Source organism: Syngnathus typhle, linkage group LG14, assembly GCF_033458585.1.
Source record: "Syngnathus typhle isolate RoL2023-S1 ecotype Sweden linkage group LG14, RoL_Styp_1.0, whole genome shotgun sequence".
Classification (NCBI taxonomy): Eukaryota; Metazoa; Chordata; class Actinopteri; order Syngnathiformes; family Syngnathidae; genus Syngnathus; species Syngnathus typhle.
In genome coordinates, this window is record NC_083751.1 from 6,016,474 (window position 1) to 6,037,149 (window position 20,676).

Here is a 20,676-nt window from a genome sequence, read left to right on the forward strand (position 1 = left end):
TTATTATTATTATTATTATTATTATTATAAAACAACTCAGTTAAGTCTATGTCCAAAACCTTTTTATATGTGGTTTATTCGTGAATAAAACAAATACTAATAAATGCATTCAGTTAAAGAAATACCGGCACACATAGTTAAGCAAAATTCACTTGTAATTTGTTGCAAATTACTGTAATTATGCACAAAATATAAATCGGATTTTTTTTTCTCCCGTAGTTCCTAGACGTGTCCAAAGTCTCGCGATATTTCGGGTGATTTGTCCGTCACAAAGCTCCCCATCTTGGATATTTCGTTTTCTGTGGTTCCGTCAGATCCATGTCTACAACCCGGCAAAGATAAACTAAGAAGCGGGTACCTACTTTCTATTTCCGGAACACTAACTATCAACACAAAATTCAGTTTCCTTCCCCGGGAAGAGTCTTGGACGGCAACAATGGCTTCGCGTCGCTGAAAAAGTTGCTAGCTTAACACAGTGGTAGTCCCTAGCTTGGAGCTAACATTAGCAAATAGACTAATGAAGCGATCTAAACATTTTTGATGATGTAAGGACTTTGTTCCTTCTCGGAGTCACCAGCGTAACAATGGACATCTAAATGATTTGGACCATTATATTAAACGGTAAGCATTGTGTCTTTTAACATTGTTGTGAGAGTTCATTCACGACTTCTTGACGGCTAACTAGAATGTGAACTCTCGACTTTGCTTCTTGGGTAATTTCCTGGGCCGACGAACATATGAGTCATAACAGTTAGAGGTAAAAAAAAAAAAAAAAATCGTAATATTCCCGTAAAAAATGCTTTAGGAATTCAACACTCATCGATTAACCTTAGACCATGACATTGATTACATCCCACTTTTCGTTCACGCCCTAAACAGGTTATGGACAGTATCGTGTACAATTTAAAGGCTTTAAAAAGACTACATCGACGTGAAGCGTCTCCTTAAAAGCGCAACATAAGCCTCACAGGAGATCATTCCATCCCGTTGCCCTATGATTGTAGCTAAGCAACTTTTGTTCACGACCACTGTGAGTCCGCAGTCGGTACAAAGTGTGCTTGTGCCTTCATCTACCAATTCTTCAATTCTAAATATTAGTTTTGCCCCCACCATGTAATGCTTAGGCGGACACAGTTTGAGTTTAGACTGTCTTGTTTATATGAGGAGTGATCTGTTGAGTCATACAAGCAAGGCACTGCCACTCAGAAATTCAAGAAATGCTGAAATGTCAACACTTTTTGTATAATTTGCATTGGGTGTCACCACAACTAAGGATGATGTTTAAATCTGATTCAAATCGACATCGCACAGTAGAAGAATACAATTTAAAAATCACAAAGGCTGCTATTTAGCAATTAAAAGATGCTTCATTTGTTGGCAGGGTTTATTTTTGCATATTACATTTTTTAATTAATCGACAAATTAATTTGTAAACTGTATTTTTTTCTTCTCTGCAAAATCAGCATCCGTCGGGCCCTAATTTTGGTCATTTTTAATTCGATCTGCAAACTTTAATAAGCAAATTTTCTTTCTTAGTCATTTATGAAACTTTGTTCACATGCCATATACATGACTAAGCTGAAAAAAAGCTGGTTGCTCCCCATCTGTCAGAAGAGAGTTCAGCTCAGGGCAATATCGTGTGATTCATATGACCAAACTGCATGACTTTTCTCCTTGAAAGTCCTGTAAAAAAAAAAAAAAAAAAAGGAACTAACTAGGCAAGCTTTCTTCTACAAAATGAGCTAGTGTGAGGGCCCTCAAAAGGTAGCTGTGTTTTTAAAGCGAATGCCCAACTTGGACTCGATGTGGCTGCTGCACTCTTGTATTACAAGTGCAGGCAAACGTCACAGATATGACATTTGATAATTTGCAGTTTCAGCCTCCCTCATGGAAACAAGCAGAGGAAAACACATTGTTGTAAAACCAGTTTTAAATGACAAGTTGACATAACATTGCGCTGTGGAAACTAATCGAGGGTATAATCGTCACACGGAACGAGCTCATTTGAAGTACTTCATTGTATTCTTCATATTTGATCTCTCTTTGGCTCCGGCGGACTCATTTCCTTGTTTGAAAATGCTGACTGTTCTCCTCCTCTGTGGTATTTTGATTTTTACTTGCCCTATTGGTCTGAGGAAGCTCATTGTTTATAGAAATCACAAGAGTGTGATTATGATCAGTTTAAATTGGACCCTCATTATGTGGTCTAGTCACGCCTGACCAAACCATTTTTCCTTTTCTTTTGTGTTCTACATCTCAGCCTCGGGTAATCTCATTACTTGTCTGCAGGTCAATGGGTGAGATGAGGAGTAGTAAGAGGGCTCTGCCCATTGGCGTCACGGATCCTCAGCACACAGATAACAACATTGATACAGGTCTGTAATGAAACAAGCTTTCATTTTTTAGCAGTCGATGTGTCACATTGTTCTAATTATCTTCTCCCTTCAACAGATCTAACAACTGCATGGAGCAGTTTGCCTCAGTCCAAAGCCGCTGTAAGTATAAAACTGATCTAAACGGCCTCTTATTTGGTCACATGATGATCACTTACTTGATTGATTTTTTTTTTATTGTGTAGCTGCGACGAATAGAAAACCATGTGGAGGCCGTTCCCGGAACAACAGCGCTCCTCCTCTCTGTCATGGACCCGCCCAAAAAGAAACTATCTGTATCAGTCCGCAGCAGAGGTTAGTTCTTCCAACATGTTGCTGAATTGTGTTATGACAAATCAAGAATAATGATCTCTTTTATTTGATGACATTCTCTTCACCACAGATGAGACGAGGGGGTCCTTAAAGTCCAAAGAGCATCGGCGCTCAAGTTCCAAAAAGAGACGCTCGCGCAGCCCGCTAAGAAACGCCACCCAAGACAGCAATGTCGGCCAGGACAACAGTATGGCCCTCAGGGAACAGCTGGCTTCCTACAGGTTGGGATTGACAATTTATAGAAATATTTCTGCCTCTGTTTGTCTTCTCCAATGGCCGTTTTGCTAATAAATTGAAATGATTCTGATGAAGTATATCACAATCAAATTTTATCTCTCATAGCAATGACACAGCACATGAAATGTGGTCAGCGTGTTTTTTTTTCGGGGGGGGGGGGGTGGCACATCTACTGTAATGTAAATTAAAGAGGGCACATTTGCATAACCCCCCTATGTGTGAATTAAGACTAAATCTTGATCCTCTGCTGATCCAATGTAATCTGGTTTGTCTCCAGGGAGACCGCCCCTCCATCACAACCCTCATCTCAGCTGGAGGCCTGCAGGCTGCAGTCAATGTCAGGACCTCTCTCCCCATCCTCAGACGCTGAATTTAGTAAGCCCGTCTACCAGAAAGACTTTTGGGACAAGCGGACAGATGGGGACGAGGACATTGCACATTCGGAAAACAGTATAGAGGTCTGTTACTTGGACGACCCGCCCACCGCAGACACCCCGCAGACCTCTGCCGACCCGTCACATGCAATAAGTTCAGTCCTGGCCAGGGAGACGAGCAGTCCCGAGGCACAAATCACCCAGAACATGGATCTTCAGTCCAGTCCGTTTCTACCTCCTGCCTCTGACTTGCTATGTAGATGGGAAAACTCCCCCTCCACCAGTCCTGGCTCGGATTGCCAGCGTTTGGAAAACCTAAGGCGACACCAACCGGACGATAAGCTTGAAAAGCTCAAAGAGCGCATCCGAAGGCAGATCAAACATCAGGAGGAGGCTGCAGAGAAGGAAAAAGTGTTGAACCGTCTTGAGCAGCCCATAACGGCCAACAATAACAAAGGCGGCACTGCAGCAAAAATAAGGAAGGTAGCGGCTGCACCACAAGCGCCTACTTACAAAGGTATCATTGACCTCTGTGACTTTATTGCCGTTATTATTATTATTATTATATGAGGACAATTTCAAGTTCTTTGCTTTCTTTTCAGGCTTCAGCAAAACTGAGGCAAGGACGCGTACTACTCATGGGAATTCGTTAAAAGAAGAGGATCTTCTCAGTTTAAACAGGGACGCGCTAAAAGACCCCGTAAAGCAATCTGCCGGTAAGACAACATAAACGCTCGAGGTGAGGAGTGAGACACTCATGTTTGTTGCATTATCGTTGCAGAAAGAACAACACCCAGGCCGCAACGAGATAGGTATCGTCACGTACAGCAAGAAGCTAAACCAACCAGGAAAATCCACAAAGCTGCCTCTGGCCAAAATGCAAAAACTGGTAGGAATGAGGAGAGCTTTTGCACTCTGATCAAAACTTATCAGACCCGGTTGTTTTTGTACTCAAGCCCAACTTGGCTTGTTTTCCATGAGGCATAAATAGCTGCAGCTAATTCATGTGATTCTTCCCATCCATTCAAACAGAAACTTGTTTGTCTATGTGTATTTGGATTACCAGGAAGTGCTTGAAACTGTCTGTGCGCTTTTAAATGAGCTCTTTCAGCGCCTATCTGTAGACAAGCGAGTAGAGTATTAACCTCATCTATTTCTCGCAGTGATTACGCCTGCTTCCTGGCGGGAGGGCTTGAAGCTGGTAAACCAGGTACTTGGTGCAGCTCCTAAGCAAAGCAGGGAGAAGAGGCACCATCTCGATGACAAACTGCAACAAACAGGTCAATGAGCGCTTCGGTCCATACATTATGCCACTAGGCATCTGTTTTTATTTTTTCTCAGCACACATCAAGCCGTCAGGCCGTATAGACAGCTGACTCAGCCCAACTGTAATCTTGCCATCTTTGCTGTTTCTCAAATGATCTCCTTGCACCTCTTGGCAGACTATTATTATGCAGTGTCAAGCGCTAAAAAGAATGCAGAGATAAAAAAAAAAGGTGATAAATGGCGGGGTGCTTTGAGCGGTTACTCGGAATGTGCCAATCTGATGTCATAAATATGCCTTTCTGTTATTTACGTCCGCAAAGTGTCCGACGAGGCTTCACTGCCGAGAAGAGAGTTCTCATTTTATTATTTTTTTTGTCCTCACTACACTCCGTTTTACGTTCCAACATTTTTACTCGGGATAGACTTCCTCGTAAGAGGTTGGAGGTTATCTGTCAAAAACAAATCCATCCATGGAAGTAAAGTTGTTAAATCATTAAATACTTCTAGTCTTTTATGACGGTAGAAGGTCTACATGCATGTCATACTTACTCACGAGAGAGCGCAGCTTTAATAAATAAAAGTTTTTAGTCGATACCTGACTTTATATTGTCAGCTCCCCCACCGTTGCCTTATTAACTTTCACTCTACCGACTGCCGTTGACCGGAAGGAATTGAGGTCGACTGACTGGTTTGGCTGAGTGAACAATGATTCGTGGCCCAATTTGATGATGAGCTAAGGACCCTTAGAGCGGAGTAGGATTGGCATTCGGTGAAGCTCGGCTCAACACAGCGCGGTTCGCAAGTGTCTGGATTAGATTCTTTAAAATCGACTCTGTGGTTTTCTATTTAAGCGATTAACGTTGTCTTGGCAAGCCCCCGTTACTTCCATGTGATGTATTTACATGCTAGGCCAAGAACAGGAAGATAGGAAAGTATTTTCTCCTTGGAAAGAAATATGACACATAAATCATGAAAAGGAAATTTTCTTTAGACATGCATTTAATGTATTCATCATTTAAATGTTTACAGCTTCCCATCGGCGGTCCTACGTTGACAAAAGCTCTGAAGCAAACCTCCTCCGTCGCTCAAGAAGCACAGACAGAAGTCGCAGTGAATTGCACGCTCAGTCCAAAAGCTACTCCAGATCCAATTCGAACCCCTCAGCCGCTTGTCCAGTGCCTTTAGGCAAAGACCTCTTGTCAGCTGATATCCGGGCTATATTTGATGACCCACGACTTGAGTGCAAAACAGCCGAGGAGGAGGACGATCGGTCTCGGCCATTATCTGGACGAGGTAAAGGTGGTCAGCGTGGGAAAGCAAGGTCATTGTCTCAAACAAGGACTCCGCTCTCCTTCTGGGGAAGCACCGTGCCAACACATGTCCCCTCAAAAGGCAGCCGTAGTGCCAACCCCTCCCCACATCGACAAGGGTCCACAAATGAGGCTGAAAGTCAGTTGAAGAAGCGCCACTACGATTCAGACAAAATCCGTCAGTACATCGTTAAGCAAAAAGAGGATCGAAAAAGACGACAGGCAGAAGAAAAGAAATCTTTGCGGGAAGAGTCGGAGAGGAGAAACCAGCGGCTTCAGGAGCTCTACAGGAGGCAAAAGGAAATGGCGAAAACTGTAGTCACTCCCACCGAGGCAACTTCAACAACGCCTTGGCAGAAACGATTTAGGGACGAGACCTACAACTGGATGGATGAGAGTCATCTTGGCGAGGCCATGCAGATGGAGTCTTCTGCTGTGTCACATCAACTGGTATTTATTACAACTCTTTTGTTGCATTGCAGAAAATACCATGGCACGATTACATTACTCCTGTTTCAACTTTGCATCGCAGAGACCACTTTACCAACCTTCTGGCGAGTCTGATAAAGAAAATAAGAGGTTGGAAGTACCACAGAGCCCCTCGAGCAGTGACAGGTCTTTGACCAACGATCAGCTATCTCCTCACTTAACAAGGTAGACATATGCAAAATGACTCGCTCTCATTACATGCATGATTTTTCAAATAGCAAATTAAATAGCAGATTTTATCCTTTTAAAAAAAAGATGAATTCAACACGACTTCTAGTATAAATATTAAATTAAAAATTTTATTTTTTAAATTTTTGTTGTATTTTAGTGCACTCGGCACACAATAAATCTGACAGCTTACATCTATTTTTCTTTTTTTAGGGGTGATTTGGATGGTGGAGTTCCCTCTCGACTTAATCCATCTGTTCAGTCCATCTCCGTCTCCAGCCCAGGTGCTCTTGGGTATGCAAATTACGACCCTCACCTTTCTCAACCTGTGAGGCCAGAGAACGCAATGGTAGCTGGTGACATTCAGCCCACCATTGCAGAAGCCGCCACCTGGTCTCAGTCAAGAAAGTCCCGCTTCGACGCCCTCAAGGCCACAGCCATCTCGCTCTCTAATCGCATAGAGAGCGAAGCCCGGCAGATTGCCCGGGTTGGAATCAACTTTGGGGAAGCAACTTCATTGGACGCTGATATTTTGGCTCCAATGTCCACTCGGGCTGATCTCGATGAAAGAGGCGCGGCGCCCGGGCCTGGCACATTCAAAAGTGATGATTTGACGTCGAGAATTCAGAGACTTATAACAAGCGCAGGTCTTAGTCCATGCCATAGTGCCTCTCTTCCGGGAGCTGGGAATTTGCACGCCTTCAAAGGACAACCACAAGAAATTCCTGCTGATGGACTAGAAAGGAACCCAGTCAATGGCTTAGAGAGAACAGATGACGTGCCTCCTTTTAGACCCTCTCGAGCAGCTGAGGACAACAAGGAGAATCGACATGACTCAAGTGGCGGTTCGATCAGTGAGGGTACCATACTGAGTGAGGGGAGCTTCAGTAAGGATGAAATGAGCCCGCCACAACCTCCCAACAATCATGTTGCCAAATTAACAGGTGGCTACAATGAAACAACTGTTCAAAGAATAGAAGTACAGCGCCTCACTGACTTTCAGAAGGAGGCTGCCAAATGCTTGGCCCTCACGTCACCATTAATTCCTCAGAACAGTCCCAAAATGCCCTGGGAGGAGTTGAACAAGGGAGACCCTTACAGTGTAATCAACATTTACTTAAAGAACCTCAATGTTAAAGGTTTGTTGACTCAGAATTAGAATAATACTTGGAATGTAAACAAACAGCTGAACATTTCTCTCGTCTTTCCCTCACAGTGAGTGACAGGAATTCTCCAGCCGTTGACTCTTTTCAATCCGGAGATTCCCACAGAGACGCAGCGGCCTATGAAGATGACTTTGTGTCGTTTCATAGTAGCCAACAGTCAAAGAACAGTTCCAGTCCACACAGGTGATTGAATAAATCTTTACTTTTAAAATGGACCAGCAAGTGGCGTTTATGACGCAATTAGAAACTCTTGACGATACTGAATATTGTTCCGTTTCATGAGATTTCTGATTTCCTTTTGGCCTTTTTTATTGGTTAAGTGAGTGCAGCGGAGAGGTCACTGATTTGTGTGTTGTATTTTTTAGTATGGCAATGGACAGTAAAAAGTCTCCACCATCCCGGGGAAGACTGGCTTCTCCTTTGGCCTTTCCCGATTTGGGTTTGACTCAAGCCGCAACCTCTCTCAAGAATGATATTCGGAAAAATGGTACCGACCTCAGCCACTGGCTAGCATTCTTTTTAATGGTGTTTTTATTTGACATTGATTATTTACATGAACTGTCTCGTCCTCTATCTTTCTTTTCAGGTAAACTCCAATATTCACCTAGTGCCCTGCAGCAGTATATGGCAGCAGAGCTTAAGTACCAGGAGTCCATAGAACAATCACTGAGACAGCTCGGGGATGTGGAGAGACTGATGGGTCTTCCTATTGATCCCCAGGTTCGTGCAGAGTTTGCTTTAATAATGAATTTATTATTATTTGGATTGTGTGCTGTATTCTTCACTTGAGATCATTTTGGATTGATTACCTTTGGGCTCCCTAATCATTGCAGGACGACCAGCAAACGTCTCCACCGTCAAGACAACGAATGACTTCTCCTTCTGGCTTTCTGGACGCTTCTCCAGCCGCAGATTTTCTCTCCGAACCCCCTAGAAATGGTGTCGGACCCAGTAACAGCAGCAGGCCCGCGGGTAAATCCCATCTTGCAAACATTTACAAAAGATGAAATATAGCAAAACCTTTTGGTAGGACTTTTTATTAATCGTAAATTTGTCATTTATTCGTTTTTCTCTTTTAATTCTTCTCCCAGGTAATCTTCAATATTCTCCTGCCGCCCTGCATCATCATGTGACGGCTGAGCTTCAGTATCACGAGTCCGTAGATGAGTCCTTGAGACATCTCGGGGATTTGGAGAGGATGATGGGTGTGTCCATAGCCCAACAGGAAAGTGCTTCAATGGCGCAAATCCTCAAGGTGCCGCGAGGCCTTGGCTTTTTATTTGATAAAATACGCACACAGCTATGATGGTAACATTTTCTTTTATACTTTCCTTTTTGTTGTACATTTGATCGTCACAGGCCAAGCAGCAGAAATACGAGAATGACCTTTATGAGCAGAAGATCCAGGCTGAAAGAAAGGCTTTGGAGGCCCAGCTGCAGCGGGAAGAAGACCGGGAGAGGACGGCCCGGGTACAAATTCACAAAAACACTCCACAGCTGATGTTATTTTTTCCAGTTTCTAATATGAAGAGATTCATGTTTCAAGTGCCTGTATGTTTTTGACTAGGCTCATGAGGAATTGCTGGAAAAACTGGTGTTAACTCAAAAAGAGACCGCTGAAGCAGCACGTCACATCAAAGAGGTGCGAAACGGCCGATTGCTTGTTGGGTTATCACGAGAAAAGCATGTTTCCCAATGTAGACAAAAACGGCCAAAATGTCAGCACTAAGCGAAATTTTGTCTTCCAGCTGACAGATCTGGCACGGACTCAAATCGAAGGAGCTCTGGCTGTGTCTGCTTTTGCGCCTGAGCCTTCGGTTCTGACCAAGCATCATCAGAAAAAACCTAGCAAATCAGATTCCGACAGGTAAGACCTTTCTTGATAAAGTCCTAGCTCACTAATATATTAACTACATTGTTAGTTTACATAAACAAACCCAAACATTATATTGGATTTAATTCTGCTTCTAGCTTCCAGAGAGAAGAATCGAGTCGAAGCCTCAGTCATACCGACTCACGACCTGTACAAAGACCCAACCTCATGTACTGTTTCTACTTTTTTACATACCAGTCTCATTGAATCACAGTGGATGTGAGGAACAATGTATAACATGCCCCCCCCCCCTCTTTTTTTCTTCTTCCAGTGCTGCAGACAAAAGCAGTCCCAACAGCCCCTCACACACACCTTCAGAACATATACAGGAGATGAACAAAGAAGAAGCAGAATTGGAATGGAAGAAAGATGATGACAAGCGAGCAGACAAGGAAGCGGGCAGCAATTCAATAGAGGAGGAATGTCCTACTGCGGACGACTCCCTTTGCAGCCAAAGCATCCCCTCTGTAGCTGATGACAAGGGTACCACAAAAAAAAAAGCACATTTGAAACTCACAACACTGTCTTGTGTTCCACCACCAATTATAACGGAATCCCCATTTTGCAGAGTACTCTTTCAAGTTTGATTCATCGAGAACGGAGGATGAGGTGGAAGAGCGCTCCTTCAGCTCTCTGCTGCCGTCCAAGGAGCACCGTCGTAGCTCTTTGGAGAACAGGCCACACCACCACCACCACCACGAGGATTCAGAGGATGAAGCTATAGATAAAAGCAGAACCTTAGTCTCAGGCTCACATCATGTTTCAAAGGTGAGAGTCTTGCTCTGGCACACAATTGTGTGTGGCCACATAAATGATCTGGCTTTTTCTCCCTTAGCACGAGAATCCGAATATATCCTTTTCTGGAGGAAAAGACAGCTTCTCCCGGTTCACCATGGACATGGTGCGTCAGCACATGAAAGACGAGGACCTGCGATTGCAGCATCAGAATGCTCTGCTGCGGCTACGTCAGAAAGCCGTCAAGGAAAAAATCCGAACTGAGCTGGCGTGGCTGGAGCACCAGAAAAAGCACTTTAGGAACAAAGGTGAAGATGACAAACTGCCGCCTCTCAGGAAGAAGCAGAAGGGCCTTTTGTTAAGACTTCAGGAGGAGCAGGTACTTGACAGTTAAGACTACACATGTATCCTAATCTGGCAGCACACACACGTTAAAGCTTATGTTGTTTTGAATATCTTAGGCTGAGATCAAGCGTCTTCAAGAAGCAAATAAAGTAGCAAGAAAAGAAAAACAGCTGTTGCTGAAGCAGCAAGAGGAGATTGAGCGAATGAGGACCTCCACACTGAGACTAAAAGAGCGTCTTAAATCTGCTGGGGCAGAAGCGCTGCCTGTAAGTAGTACAACAGTAAATCACCCACAGACGGATCAAGAAAAAAGTTAACCGAATTTTTAACCTTGAAATAAAAAAATAAAAACTTTGTTCCGCAGGAGTCTCCACTGTCAGAAACGCCGGTTTCAGAAGCAGCGCCTTCCAGCATGAGACCTACCGACGACAGCCGGACCCCATCGCCATCTCCGTCCATGTCTGCAAGTGAGACCAGCAGCATCATGCAGAAGCTCAAGAAGATGCGTTCTCGCATGGATGAAAAGTAAATGCTCTTCTTCATCAATACAGTTTTACTGAATTAGCTTTTGGGGACCTCCTTCGTAAATGATCAGCGCTGAGATTGGAGAGCTCAAATCTGCTTCCCAACTAAACAAAGTCAGACTAACAATTATTGAAGTGCATCATCATTTTCTTGCTGTGCATGTGGAAACAAGCATGCTCCCCTTTTAGACTTGGCTGGCTTTCACAGTAATGCACCGCCCAATTTAATCACTTAACACTGTATTATAGAATAGATTTTTTGATTTTAAATTATTTTATTTTGGGATACACTGATACAATTGTCAGGATGGGTGAGAATGCAATTTTTAAGAAAGGTTTGTGATTTAGAAAAGTTTTTTAAAAAAACAAATAGGCGGCAATTCCCATCACAAATGCAAGACTTAATGGCATTATCAAGTATCTGTAGTCGGTATCGAGTACTCAAACCTAAGTACTTGTACGTGGTCTGAAAAGCGATATCGCTGGATCCCTTCTTCTCTTTCTGTTCCTACTTGTTTTTGTTGACCAGTAGTTGCATGTGATTGGAATTAATAAGGCTTTTTGTCTTTGCTACCAGCTTAGGTCATGTGATTGCAGAGCCCTTCACAACAGAGTTGTTAAAAACAGTTTGGTTTATTTTTCTCTTCACATCACACTTGTGTCACGATGGCTCTTTTGGCAAGGTGATATTAGCTTTGCAATAACGACATTGACTTACCTGAATGGTAATTAATATTTACTATATGTTTGGAAATTAACAGATAAACGTTAGTGATATTGATCAGGCTTTTATCGGGGAGCTTTTTTGTTGCCCACGATCTTTTCCGAATTATTTATTATCCATTTATGACTGCTAGCCCCGCGTTTGCTCATGGTCTTTCTCACAATTGTGCAAACAATAACACACTAACAGTCACGTATCCCGGTTTCAAATACACACCCTCCTGAAACTGGCATGGCGGCCCCCTTTTGTGAACAATACACATTTCTGATTATTGCATGCCTCCATGTTTGAATATTAACTAAATTCCAGCAGGCAGCTGACTGTTCCAAAGAGACACCCAAAACATACGCTCATGTCGTTCTTTTCTCTCCCTCTCTCCCTTCCCTTTGTCCACCTGTTTTGCTTTGTCGTCATTTCCCGTCGCATTCTGTTTCTCCGACATTTCACGTCTGTGTGTTTTGATTTGTTTTGTTGCACGTTTGTGTGTTGTAGACACTGTTCTCCCGTCCACTGCTTCTTCTCTGTGTTCACGGCCCAGCACTGGGCCTCCCTTATTGTTTGTCTTCCCAACCTTCACCCTAAATTCCAGCTCTTTATCTACAACCAGTTGGACAGGTACTGTGCAGTTCTCCCTACATCTTCCGCCGCACTTGCACCTTGCCTTGGCCCCCCTCCCTCAACTCACATTCTCTCCACTCCCCCTCCCAATGGAAATGCTTGTGATCAACACTTTCACTCTGGGAATGTGATGGATTTCTGAGGTTTCAAGTTTTTTTCCCCCCTTTGCAGGATGGCATTTGCAGTGAGGGACGTTTTAGATATCCATGGAAAGATGTGTTGAAATAATGTGTTGACCGCTTCACACAGGATTTAAAATGTTTACCAGAACACAAAATATCGTCATTTAAATTTTCTAAAAAGAGTCTAGGAATGGACAGTGGCTGATTTGAGAAGTTCAACGGTTATGCATATTTTCATTGGTCGAACATCTGTTCCTTCTCGGCTTACAGGTTTACAAGAGCTGCAGATTCAGTTTCTTCGCGTACTGTGGCGGTCATTAATACAAAGATTTAAAAACAAGCCACAATATTGAATGCGTGGACTTAATATAATTAAGTATCATGTCTCGTTAATGAATCCAATACATCTTAATTGTTCCTTTTTATTGGGTGACAAAAATTGGCATAGGGCTAATATAATGAGCACGCCATTTTCTATAAAACAGTACAGTGATGATTCTTCAGTGTCTGAGCAGTTTTTTTTTTTTTCTTGCTGGACTCTAATCCCCTTTGGTAAACGGGTCTTCCTCGCTTGTATGACTGATTAGTCCGAGAAATACCTGTAGATAACGTAACGCATGTCTGAAGTGAATTTGCGGTGAAAACGGTGATTTGAATCTGCCTGCTTGGATTTTATTTTTGCTATGCTAAACGTCTTTCTCCTACTTGAACCGTTACTGTTTTTCCTGGTTTGGCAACACTACCTCGCATTTTTCTTCTGTCTTTAATCACATCTTCATTTTTCTCCTTTCTTTCCCTCCCCCTCCACGCACGCTTCTTCTCCGCATTGTTCTTTTGCATTATTCCCACCATCCACCTATTAGATTCCTGACTAAGCGGGAGCAGCAGTTGATGCAGCGGCGTCATCACGCCGAAGAGCTGCTGCAGTGGAAAAAGCGGCTCGATCAAGAGGAGGCAGAGGTCCGGAGGATAGAAAAAGAGGCCCTGGCTAGTTGGAGAGGTGGCGGTGTCACATCGGAAAGTCGGAGCAAGACAATCTCTGAAATTATCCCCAAGTCCAGTCACCATCGAAACTCGGAACCAAAAGCCATCGGTGAGAAAGTTGATCAAATTCTCTAATTGTGAAATAAATGACTTTTTACTAATATCATTGTGTTTTTTTTATTTTCAGGGTATGTGACCGAGGATGATTATTCCTCAGCAGCATCCGAGTGCAGCATCCACACAGAAGGTCCCTTGCAGGAATCAAGAAGCCCGTCCTCAGCCCCACCTGCATCAGTGGCTGAAATGACGCTTGCCTCGAACCCGAGCAGCCCTACAAATTACATTGAGGACTTTGCTGCTTCACTCACTCTCAGCAAACAGGTTTGCAAGTCGCTACTCTAAGGTGGTCCATAAAAATGTTGTTACTCACAGTTGCTGCTCACTGATATTGTCATCTTGAAATAATAAACTAAATTGTCATATCCTCTTTTTAGTCTTCTCCAGTCAAAGGCAGCCCCAATCGTGCCTCTCCCTCTGATATCAAGAGTGCGAGCAAGATGCAGCTTCACTCTTCACACCAAATATCCAAGCAGGCCGCAAATAAGGGCACGGAAACGACTATGGCTTCACAGACCGGTGAGTTTGACAACAACACAACTCAGTTGTGTTAGAATTGCAAGCTGAGCCCAATTTGAGAGCTTTACTGTCGCACCAAGAAGTAGGAAGAGGGTAAACGGAAAAAGGTGAGCATGAAGAAGCTGCCTAGCTTGCACTGTGTAGTCAGTTGCAATGTGATGCTGCAAGCAATTTCCACTGTGCAGCAGGAAAAGAGATCACAAAGTGCTTCACTTGGTACAATAAAAAAAAAACAATGCTGTGGTTAAATCAACAAACTCAATTTATAAAGAAACCCTAAATGAGTTTCTGTTGCACATGTTTGACAAGCCGCTTAAAAGTGAACTTTAGACATAAAGAAAACATAAACTAAATCCTCAAATAATTGGGTTTAAGTTTGAGTGTGCCCAAGTTGGATTACACGTTGCTAATCACAGAGGTCTGATTTTGCTCACACATTCTGTGATGTATTTCTTTTCCCTTCCGTTTGCTTTTTCAGAGCCCATTTCAGAGCAGAGTGACATAGAGAGCCGTATCAAGGCCTTGAAAGAGGAGCTGAGGAAGCGCAAGTCCATGGCGAGTCAGCTCAAAAGGGAACAGAAGATGAGGCAGAAGGAACGCCTGAAGGCACAAGAGGCCAGCCTGCTGAAACAACTGGAGGTAAACATTGGACATTTTCTTCCGGTATGCCAGTTGTGTTTTTCCTCATTATTTGTGTCTTCTCTTTTTTTTTTTTTTCAGACCTATGACAACTACATTGGAAAAACTAAGGCAGAACTCAACAAAGAACCTGTGCCATCACCTCATAGCAAGTCTCAGAAGAAAGATCCCATTTTAGCTGCAGATCAATCTGGCCCCTTGTCTCCCATCAGGTACCACGAAATTATAATCGATTATTAGACACCTGTGAGAAACTAAAATCATAATATTTTCAGGTCTGAAACCAGTGAAGTATCTACTGTGGGGCCAACCAGCGATTCATCACTCCACCAAAGTATGTTTTTCTCCTCTCGTAATTGTTTTTGGATGCCATCCGAAGTATTTTGACTCCAAGTGTCTCTTCTTTTATTTAGATCTTAGCAGATCTACCTCGGCACCTGAAGAGCTCAACGTTGAAGTGGTGTCTCCTTCCCCTGTACGTGACGGCCCTGATTTCCTGACCTCGGGTCACGACAGGTTTCACTCACCAGACTCTACTTTAAGACCTTCTACCAAGTCCCAAATAATAGAGTCTGAGAAGGATGACACTGTTTTGGAATCGCATTCTGCTGCAGCGGACCTCATCGCTCACACCAATGATAAGCCCCCATCAGATCACTCCTGTAGGCTAGACTTGGATGTCATTTCCTCGGCACAGGAGGCAACGATAAGGGATGTCCAGGCTTCTTCTCCTCTGACAAATTACCAAGATGACTTTGAATCAGCACTTTCGTCACCTAGAAAAGAGCAGCACATTTCCAAGCCGGACTCTGTTTCTGAAATCAGGGATGGCAGTCAAGATGAAGAGATTGAAGAGGAAATTGCTGAAGACTTGAGTCACTCTTCAGTTGCTAGTGGTGAAAGCCACGAATCTGGACGACTACTTGATCTTCAGAAAACTGAAGACTCTAACAATGATAATCAGAGCATTCATTCCATCTCCCCAGCACCCATCGCCGAATCTCATAGCCCACTCCCTCCGACTATCGATGAAATGCCAAGTTTCAACGTCGGAGACCGTGTTCTCGTCGGTAACGTCCAACCTGGGACACTAAGATTCAAAGGTTCAACCAGCTTTGCCGGAGGTTTTTGGGCCGGTGTGGAGTTAGACAAGTCTGAGGGGAGCAATTGTGGCACCTACAATGGAGTCGTGTACTTTGAGTGCCAAGAACGTCATGGGATCTTTGCTCCTCCTGAAAAGATCAGCCATCTGTCTGCTGAGGTTGATATCATCTCAGACGCCGCAGGACACGACAACTTGCACTCAAATGATGCGTCAGAGCCGCGTGAGGATGAACATAAAAGCGATGAGGATGTTACAGAAAAGATAGAAATTCTGGAAAAAAGTGAAGAAACCTCTCAAAACGATGTCATTGTAGACTTGATAGTTAACCCGGAACTAAACCTCAATGACCAGGAAGAACCAAAAGCTGAAACTCACCTCGAAAATCACAACCAGTCCACGCCACAGAATGAACTGGAGATAAGAGACACACTCCAGAAAGAAAATGTGCTTGACCAGTACTTGCCACCAAGTAGTCCGGAATTTGATATAGTCGAGAAGGACGAGCCTCTTGACCAGTCCACATCAACAAACAGTCAGGAGATTTCTGCAGCAGCAGAGAAAGAAGAGGTGAGCCCAGATAACCAGTTGATACTTTCTGAGGTTTCCCAGGAAGCTGGTGATCACAAGGATGTGCAGAAGGACAGAATTTCTTCAGTCACTTTAGCCGACAAACTACTGAATAGCTTTGTGATTGACACCGTTCAGCATTTGGTTCAGGTTAAAAAGGCCAAAGAGCAGAAAATCGAAGCTTCCAATCAGATCAGTGAAGACATCGTCTTGGAATCAGAGGAACAAGGGCGTATTTCATTATTGGAACCTCATGATGGACTATCATCCGAGCCGTCCTCGCCAGAGTTTTGTAATCGACCGGTGAGTCAAATTCTTCAATTAATTTTTCCCTCCAACCAAAATCCAGTTTTATCCCGATAATCCTGTGTCTAATTTATCTGGAAAAAAAAAAAGATGAATGTTTAAAAGCAATTTTCTTTTCCAACAGGAAAGTCCGATTTTGGGGGCTAGTGGGCAAGAAGAGCTTGTTAAGCGACTGGCTGAGCTGGAACTGAACCGTGATCTGCTGGACGAGCTAGGCGACGATCAGGATTGGTTTGATGAGGACTTTGGCCTCAGCTCGCGTAGGGAACAGCAGAGACTCCGACAGAAGGACAAAGAGACAAAACTCGGCGCGGGAAGTTCTGCCTCCTCGGCTGAAGATACCCTAAGAGGATTGGCATCGCACCCAGATGGAGACCAGCCAGCAAAGACGCCACCAAGACCCGCACTCCCTCTTCCACTACCCCCTAAAGTGCCAGAACCTGTCATGGTGGTGCCCCACTCAGTCGGCGAGGTCGAAAAGATGGTCCATTCTGCCATTCAGGAGATCTGGGAGAGCTGTGGCCTTACAAAGGAAGGAAACGTTTCACTATCGCACATGACCCGCCCCAAACCTTCCCAAGAGTTTTTCAGTGTTGAGGACATCACCGACGACACGGAGGCCATCGCCATCCGCAGCTACAAAATGGTGAGAACACGCGTAAAGGTTTTCAATGGTTTATGGGCCGATGCAGCTAACACTTTAGAATAGGTTCAATCAAACAACGAACAATTGTATACAAACAAATAGATAACCAAAACACCTGCATTCCAAAAGGCTGTGTATGACCTGACATGGGAGATCCTCCAGGACATCTATGCTGAAGACCCCAATGCCAACCAGCCTGAGTGGGTTAAGCCGCAACGAATCAGGCCCGCCTTTTCCCACAGAGTCAAGACACCAGGAGACATCAATAAAGTGCAGGTATGATTTGAATGTCTCCAAATCACCACCACACCCTCAAAACTCGCAAAAATCAAATATCTAATCATGTCTATTGTTCAGGAATTTGTCACGGAAGAAGTTCTGAAACTTTACGGTTTGGCCAAAAACAAGAGTAAAAAGTCCGACTGGCAGAAGATGTTGAAATTTGGTCGAAAGAAACGAGACAGAGTTGATCAACTACTGGTAAGGACACACAATTACATGACAGCACCACGGAGGTTTTACGTCACGTGCGTACAGCTCTCAAAGCGCTCAAGTGAGAATATCTTACAAAAACATTCATATGTCATATGTGTCCACATCAACACCTCCTTTGCTTTCTTAAAAAGAGACTTGAACACCGGCCAACTTCTGCTCTGTGTATTCCGCGTGCAGGTAAAGGATCTCCACGAGGAGGAGGCTCAGTGGGTCTGCTACGAAGAAGACGAGCTGTCAGTCAAGATGCAACTGGCGGACAGCATCTTCGACTTGTTGCTGAAGGACACGGCAAACTCGCTCCGTCTCATCACCAAGAGGGCCGCCATCAGTTGAATGTAATCCTCTTTAAATATGTACATGGGTGGAAAGCGTAATAGGGTTGCTGATAGACCAAAAAAAAAAAGTGTGTATATAGCAACCAAACGTTGGACTCGAAACATTTTAACATACTTTTAATTTCAGTAACTGAAATGTCACTGAACGGAAAGATGTCGACTGCTCTCAAATCGGGACAGCACAGAAATGATCTAAAGTATTTTATTTATATACTTAAAAAAATAATAATAATAATTGAATAGAAATTATAGTCTGCAATTGTATATTATCCTGTCAAGATATATAAAAAGGAGAATTTTAATTTTTTTTTTCAAAGAAAATTATAAAAGCACAATTATGAATGTGGCAATAGACTGTCAGAGATTTAAGAGAAAGAAAAGAACATTTTTAGTATTTAAAACTCACGGTAATGATAAAAGTGTCCCACTTTTGTGCTGTGTGTCGATTGTAACTATCCATACAGCCTGCAAGTAAAATACTACTGATATCCTTTTTAGGCGATTGATTCTTAGTTGCTTTTGTTTACTTCTCTACAGCAGGTGTATGATGCTCTCAAGTGCACTACATATTAGCATACAGTGTGAAAGTGGGACACCAAAAAAAAAGATTGCGTACTGTACTACGGTACTGAAATGCTGGATTTGAGCCCCCCCCCCCCTACAACAACACCTGCTTTTCGTAAAGCGAACGTTTGGTTAGCGCAGCGTCTCCTCATCCTCAGTGCTGCAAAACATTTAACCAAGAGCTGCCGAGAACAGGTGACGACGGTCAACATTCTGTTCAAGTGCCTCCTTTACGTTTAAACAACACTGTGTTTGATGGCTCAGCGTATTTTCCACCTCCCTTGAATGTCCTATTTTCCAACTGCTGTAAACGGTCCTTTTGAAATTCTTCTACTCTTAAGCGGTTTACCAAGTACAGCCTCGTTGACTTCAGTTTTGGCCTTATCGCTCCCGATATGTCACCGTTTGTTTTTTTTAACCTTCTTGTGTTTCTGTGCCTCAGCCCGATGTCTGTAAACACAGTTGAGCGGTCACTATGACAGTACCGAATGAGCACACCGTCTCCCATCACTCGTGATCCAGTAGTCTTTTTCTAGCTCATTATGGGTAAGAGAGCTCTTTACTTTCTGACATTTTAAGCTGAAGTGACCTTAACTTAAACCTGTTTATACCTTCAATGTTTTCTTTTTATATAGTCGCTGGTTAGATAATGTACCAAAAATGTGATGCAAACCACAACCCTCCCAGATTGTCTTCTTAAATCGATTGTATATTGGAGAAAATAACCTTCTCTGTTGTAACTATGCAGTGCTTCTTGTTGTAGACTGAACAACTTTTTTTAGATCTATCATCTTGGTGTAGAGGGGAAACTTTTCCAGAAGATCATGTAATATCTGGTCCTGGTAAGAGTTAAGTTAACCCCATCCCGCTAATTCCCCCCTTTTATTTTTTTGAACTGTCAAATATTTATATTATTGTTCCGTGAATGTGCACCAAGTGCACTTGGCTTGTATAATACTTTTATTGGGTGTAAATATCCAGTAAGTCCATCAGACCCATTTTTACTGACTTCTCAGTGATTGTTGGCGAATGAACGGTTTACTTTGCAAGCATGTACATAATATTTGTAGACTTTGGAATTGTAAATAAAGCTTTGTTTGTAAAGCAACGCTCTGTAGCAGTGTTTCATTAAAAAAATGTGGATTGGATATTATTTCATTAAAAAAAAAAGTGGATTGGATATTATTAGACATGGAAATGTGTGCAGGGGTTACCTCACCATTGTGGTATTTAGTGTACAGGCTGTAAAATTCCCACAGCTCATTCGTGGTCCTAACACATACACTGACGCCCATCTGTGACATGGCAGTGTTGACAATTAAATGTTATGTTTTTAAACATTAACCTAACAATGGCCTTAGAAGTCGCTAGATTAGTTTAAATTCACTGAATAGTTTCCCTAAGCAAAATGAGAGTAGAAAATGTACTTAAATATTACTGAGTAAATGTAAATTACATTTTAAGGGCAGATGCTATTTTATGGATACTACACTGCTCATTTTTATTGGAACGAAAATATTTTTTACCACTAGAGGGCTCTGAATGCCATGATTTAAAAATACTCTGCCTTTTTTTTTTTAGATCAATTATTTTCACCCAACAATCCAGGATTCTAGCGACAAAGTGAGTACTATGTTATTTTTGGAAGTATTAAATTCAATGGATATAGAAAGCCCACACACCCTTCCTTGTACTAATGCCAATTATTGTGATACAGTATATGATCAATCATTTCAAAACTTT

At 42.9% G+C, this 20,676-nt stretch overlaps 1 protein-coding gene across 3 annotated transcripts; it reads left to right on the forward strand.

The window, feature by feature from the left end:
• The first annotated feature begins 246 nt into the window (after positions 1-246).
• Positions 247-20,041, forward strand: cep350 (centrosomal protein 350). Of its 3 annotated transcripts, none has more exons than XM_061298403.1 (38): positions 247-621; positions 2,290-2,375; positions 2,452-2,495; positions 2,579-2,687; positions 2,776-2,926; positions 3,220-3,833; positions 3,919-4,032; positions 4,098-4,205; positions 4,480-4,596; positions 5,612-6,342; positions 6,425-6,546; positions 6,763-7,688; positions 7,766-7,898; positions 8,081-8,202; positions 8,302-8,435; positions 8,549-8,687; positions 8,807-8,970; positions 9,075-9,185; positions 9,283-9,357; positions 9,464-9,582; positions 9,687-9,758; positions 9,860-10,071; positions 10,157-10,356; positions 10,424-10,702; positions 10,785-10,934; positions 11,033-11,193; positions 12,409-12,531; positions 13,520-13,749; positions 13,828-14,021; positions 14,135-14,276; positions 14,755-14,915; positions 14,997-15,127; positions 15,191-15,249; positions 15,329-16,890; positions 17,018-17,539; positions 17,669-17,815; positions 17,897-18,019; positions 18,212-20,041. In XM_061298403.1, exons 2-38 carry the CDS (start codon positions 2,294-2,296, stop codon positions 18,365-18,367), a joined length of 8,739 nt encoding a protein of 2,912 aa, XP_061154387.1. In that variant the 5' UTR covers positions 247-621; positions 2,290-2,293; the 3' UTR covers positions 18,368-20,041. The 3 variants fall into 3 exon arrangements, with proteins under 3 accessions (XP_061154387.1, XP_061154388.1, XP_061154389.1); XM_061298404.1 differs by having other exon boundaries at positions 8,807-8,936; positions 9,071-9,185; XM_061298405.1 differs by lacking the exon at positions 12,409-12,531.
• The last annotated feature ends 635 nt before the right edge of the window (positions 20,042-20,676 follow it).

Bases quoted from the DNA above. Each gene is read 5' to 3' on its own strand.
- cep350 (XM_061298403.1), top strand. From the start codon at position 2,294: ATGGGTGAGATGAGGAGTAGTAAGAGGGCTCTGCCCATTGGCGTCACG. The intron at 4,597-5,611 runs GTCAATGAGCGC...AAATGTTTACAG, and splicing joins TGACAAACTGCAACAAACAG to CTTCCCATCGGCGGTCCTAC. The intron at 15,250-15,328 runs GTATGTTTTTCT...TCTTTTATTTAG, and splicing joins CGATTCATCACTCCACCAAA to ATCTTAGCAGATCTACCTCG.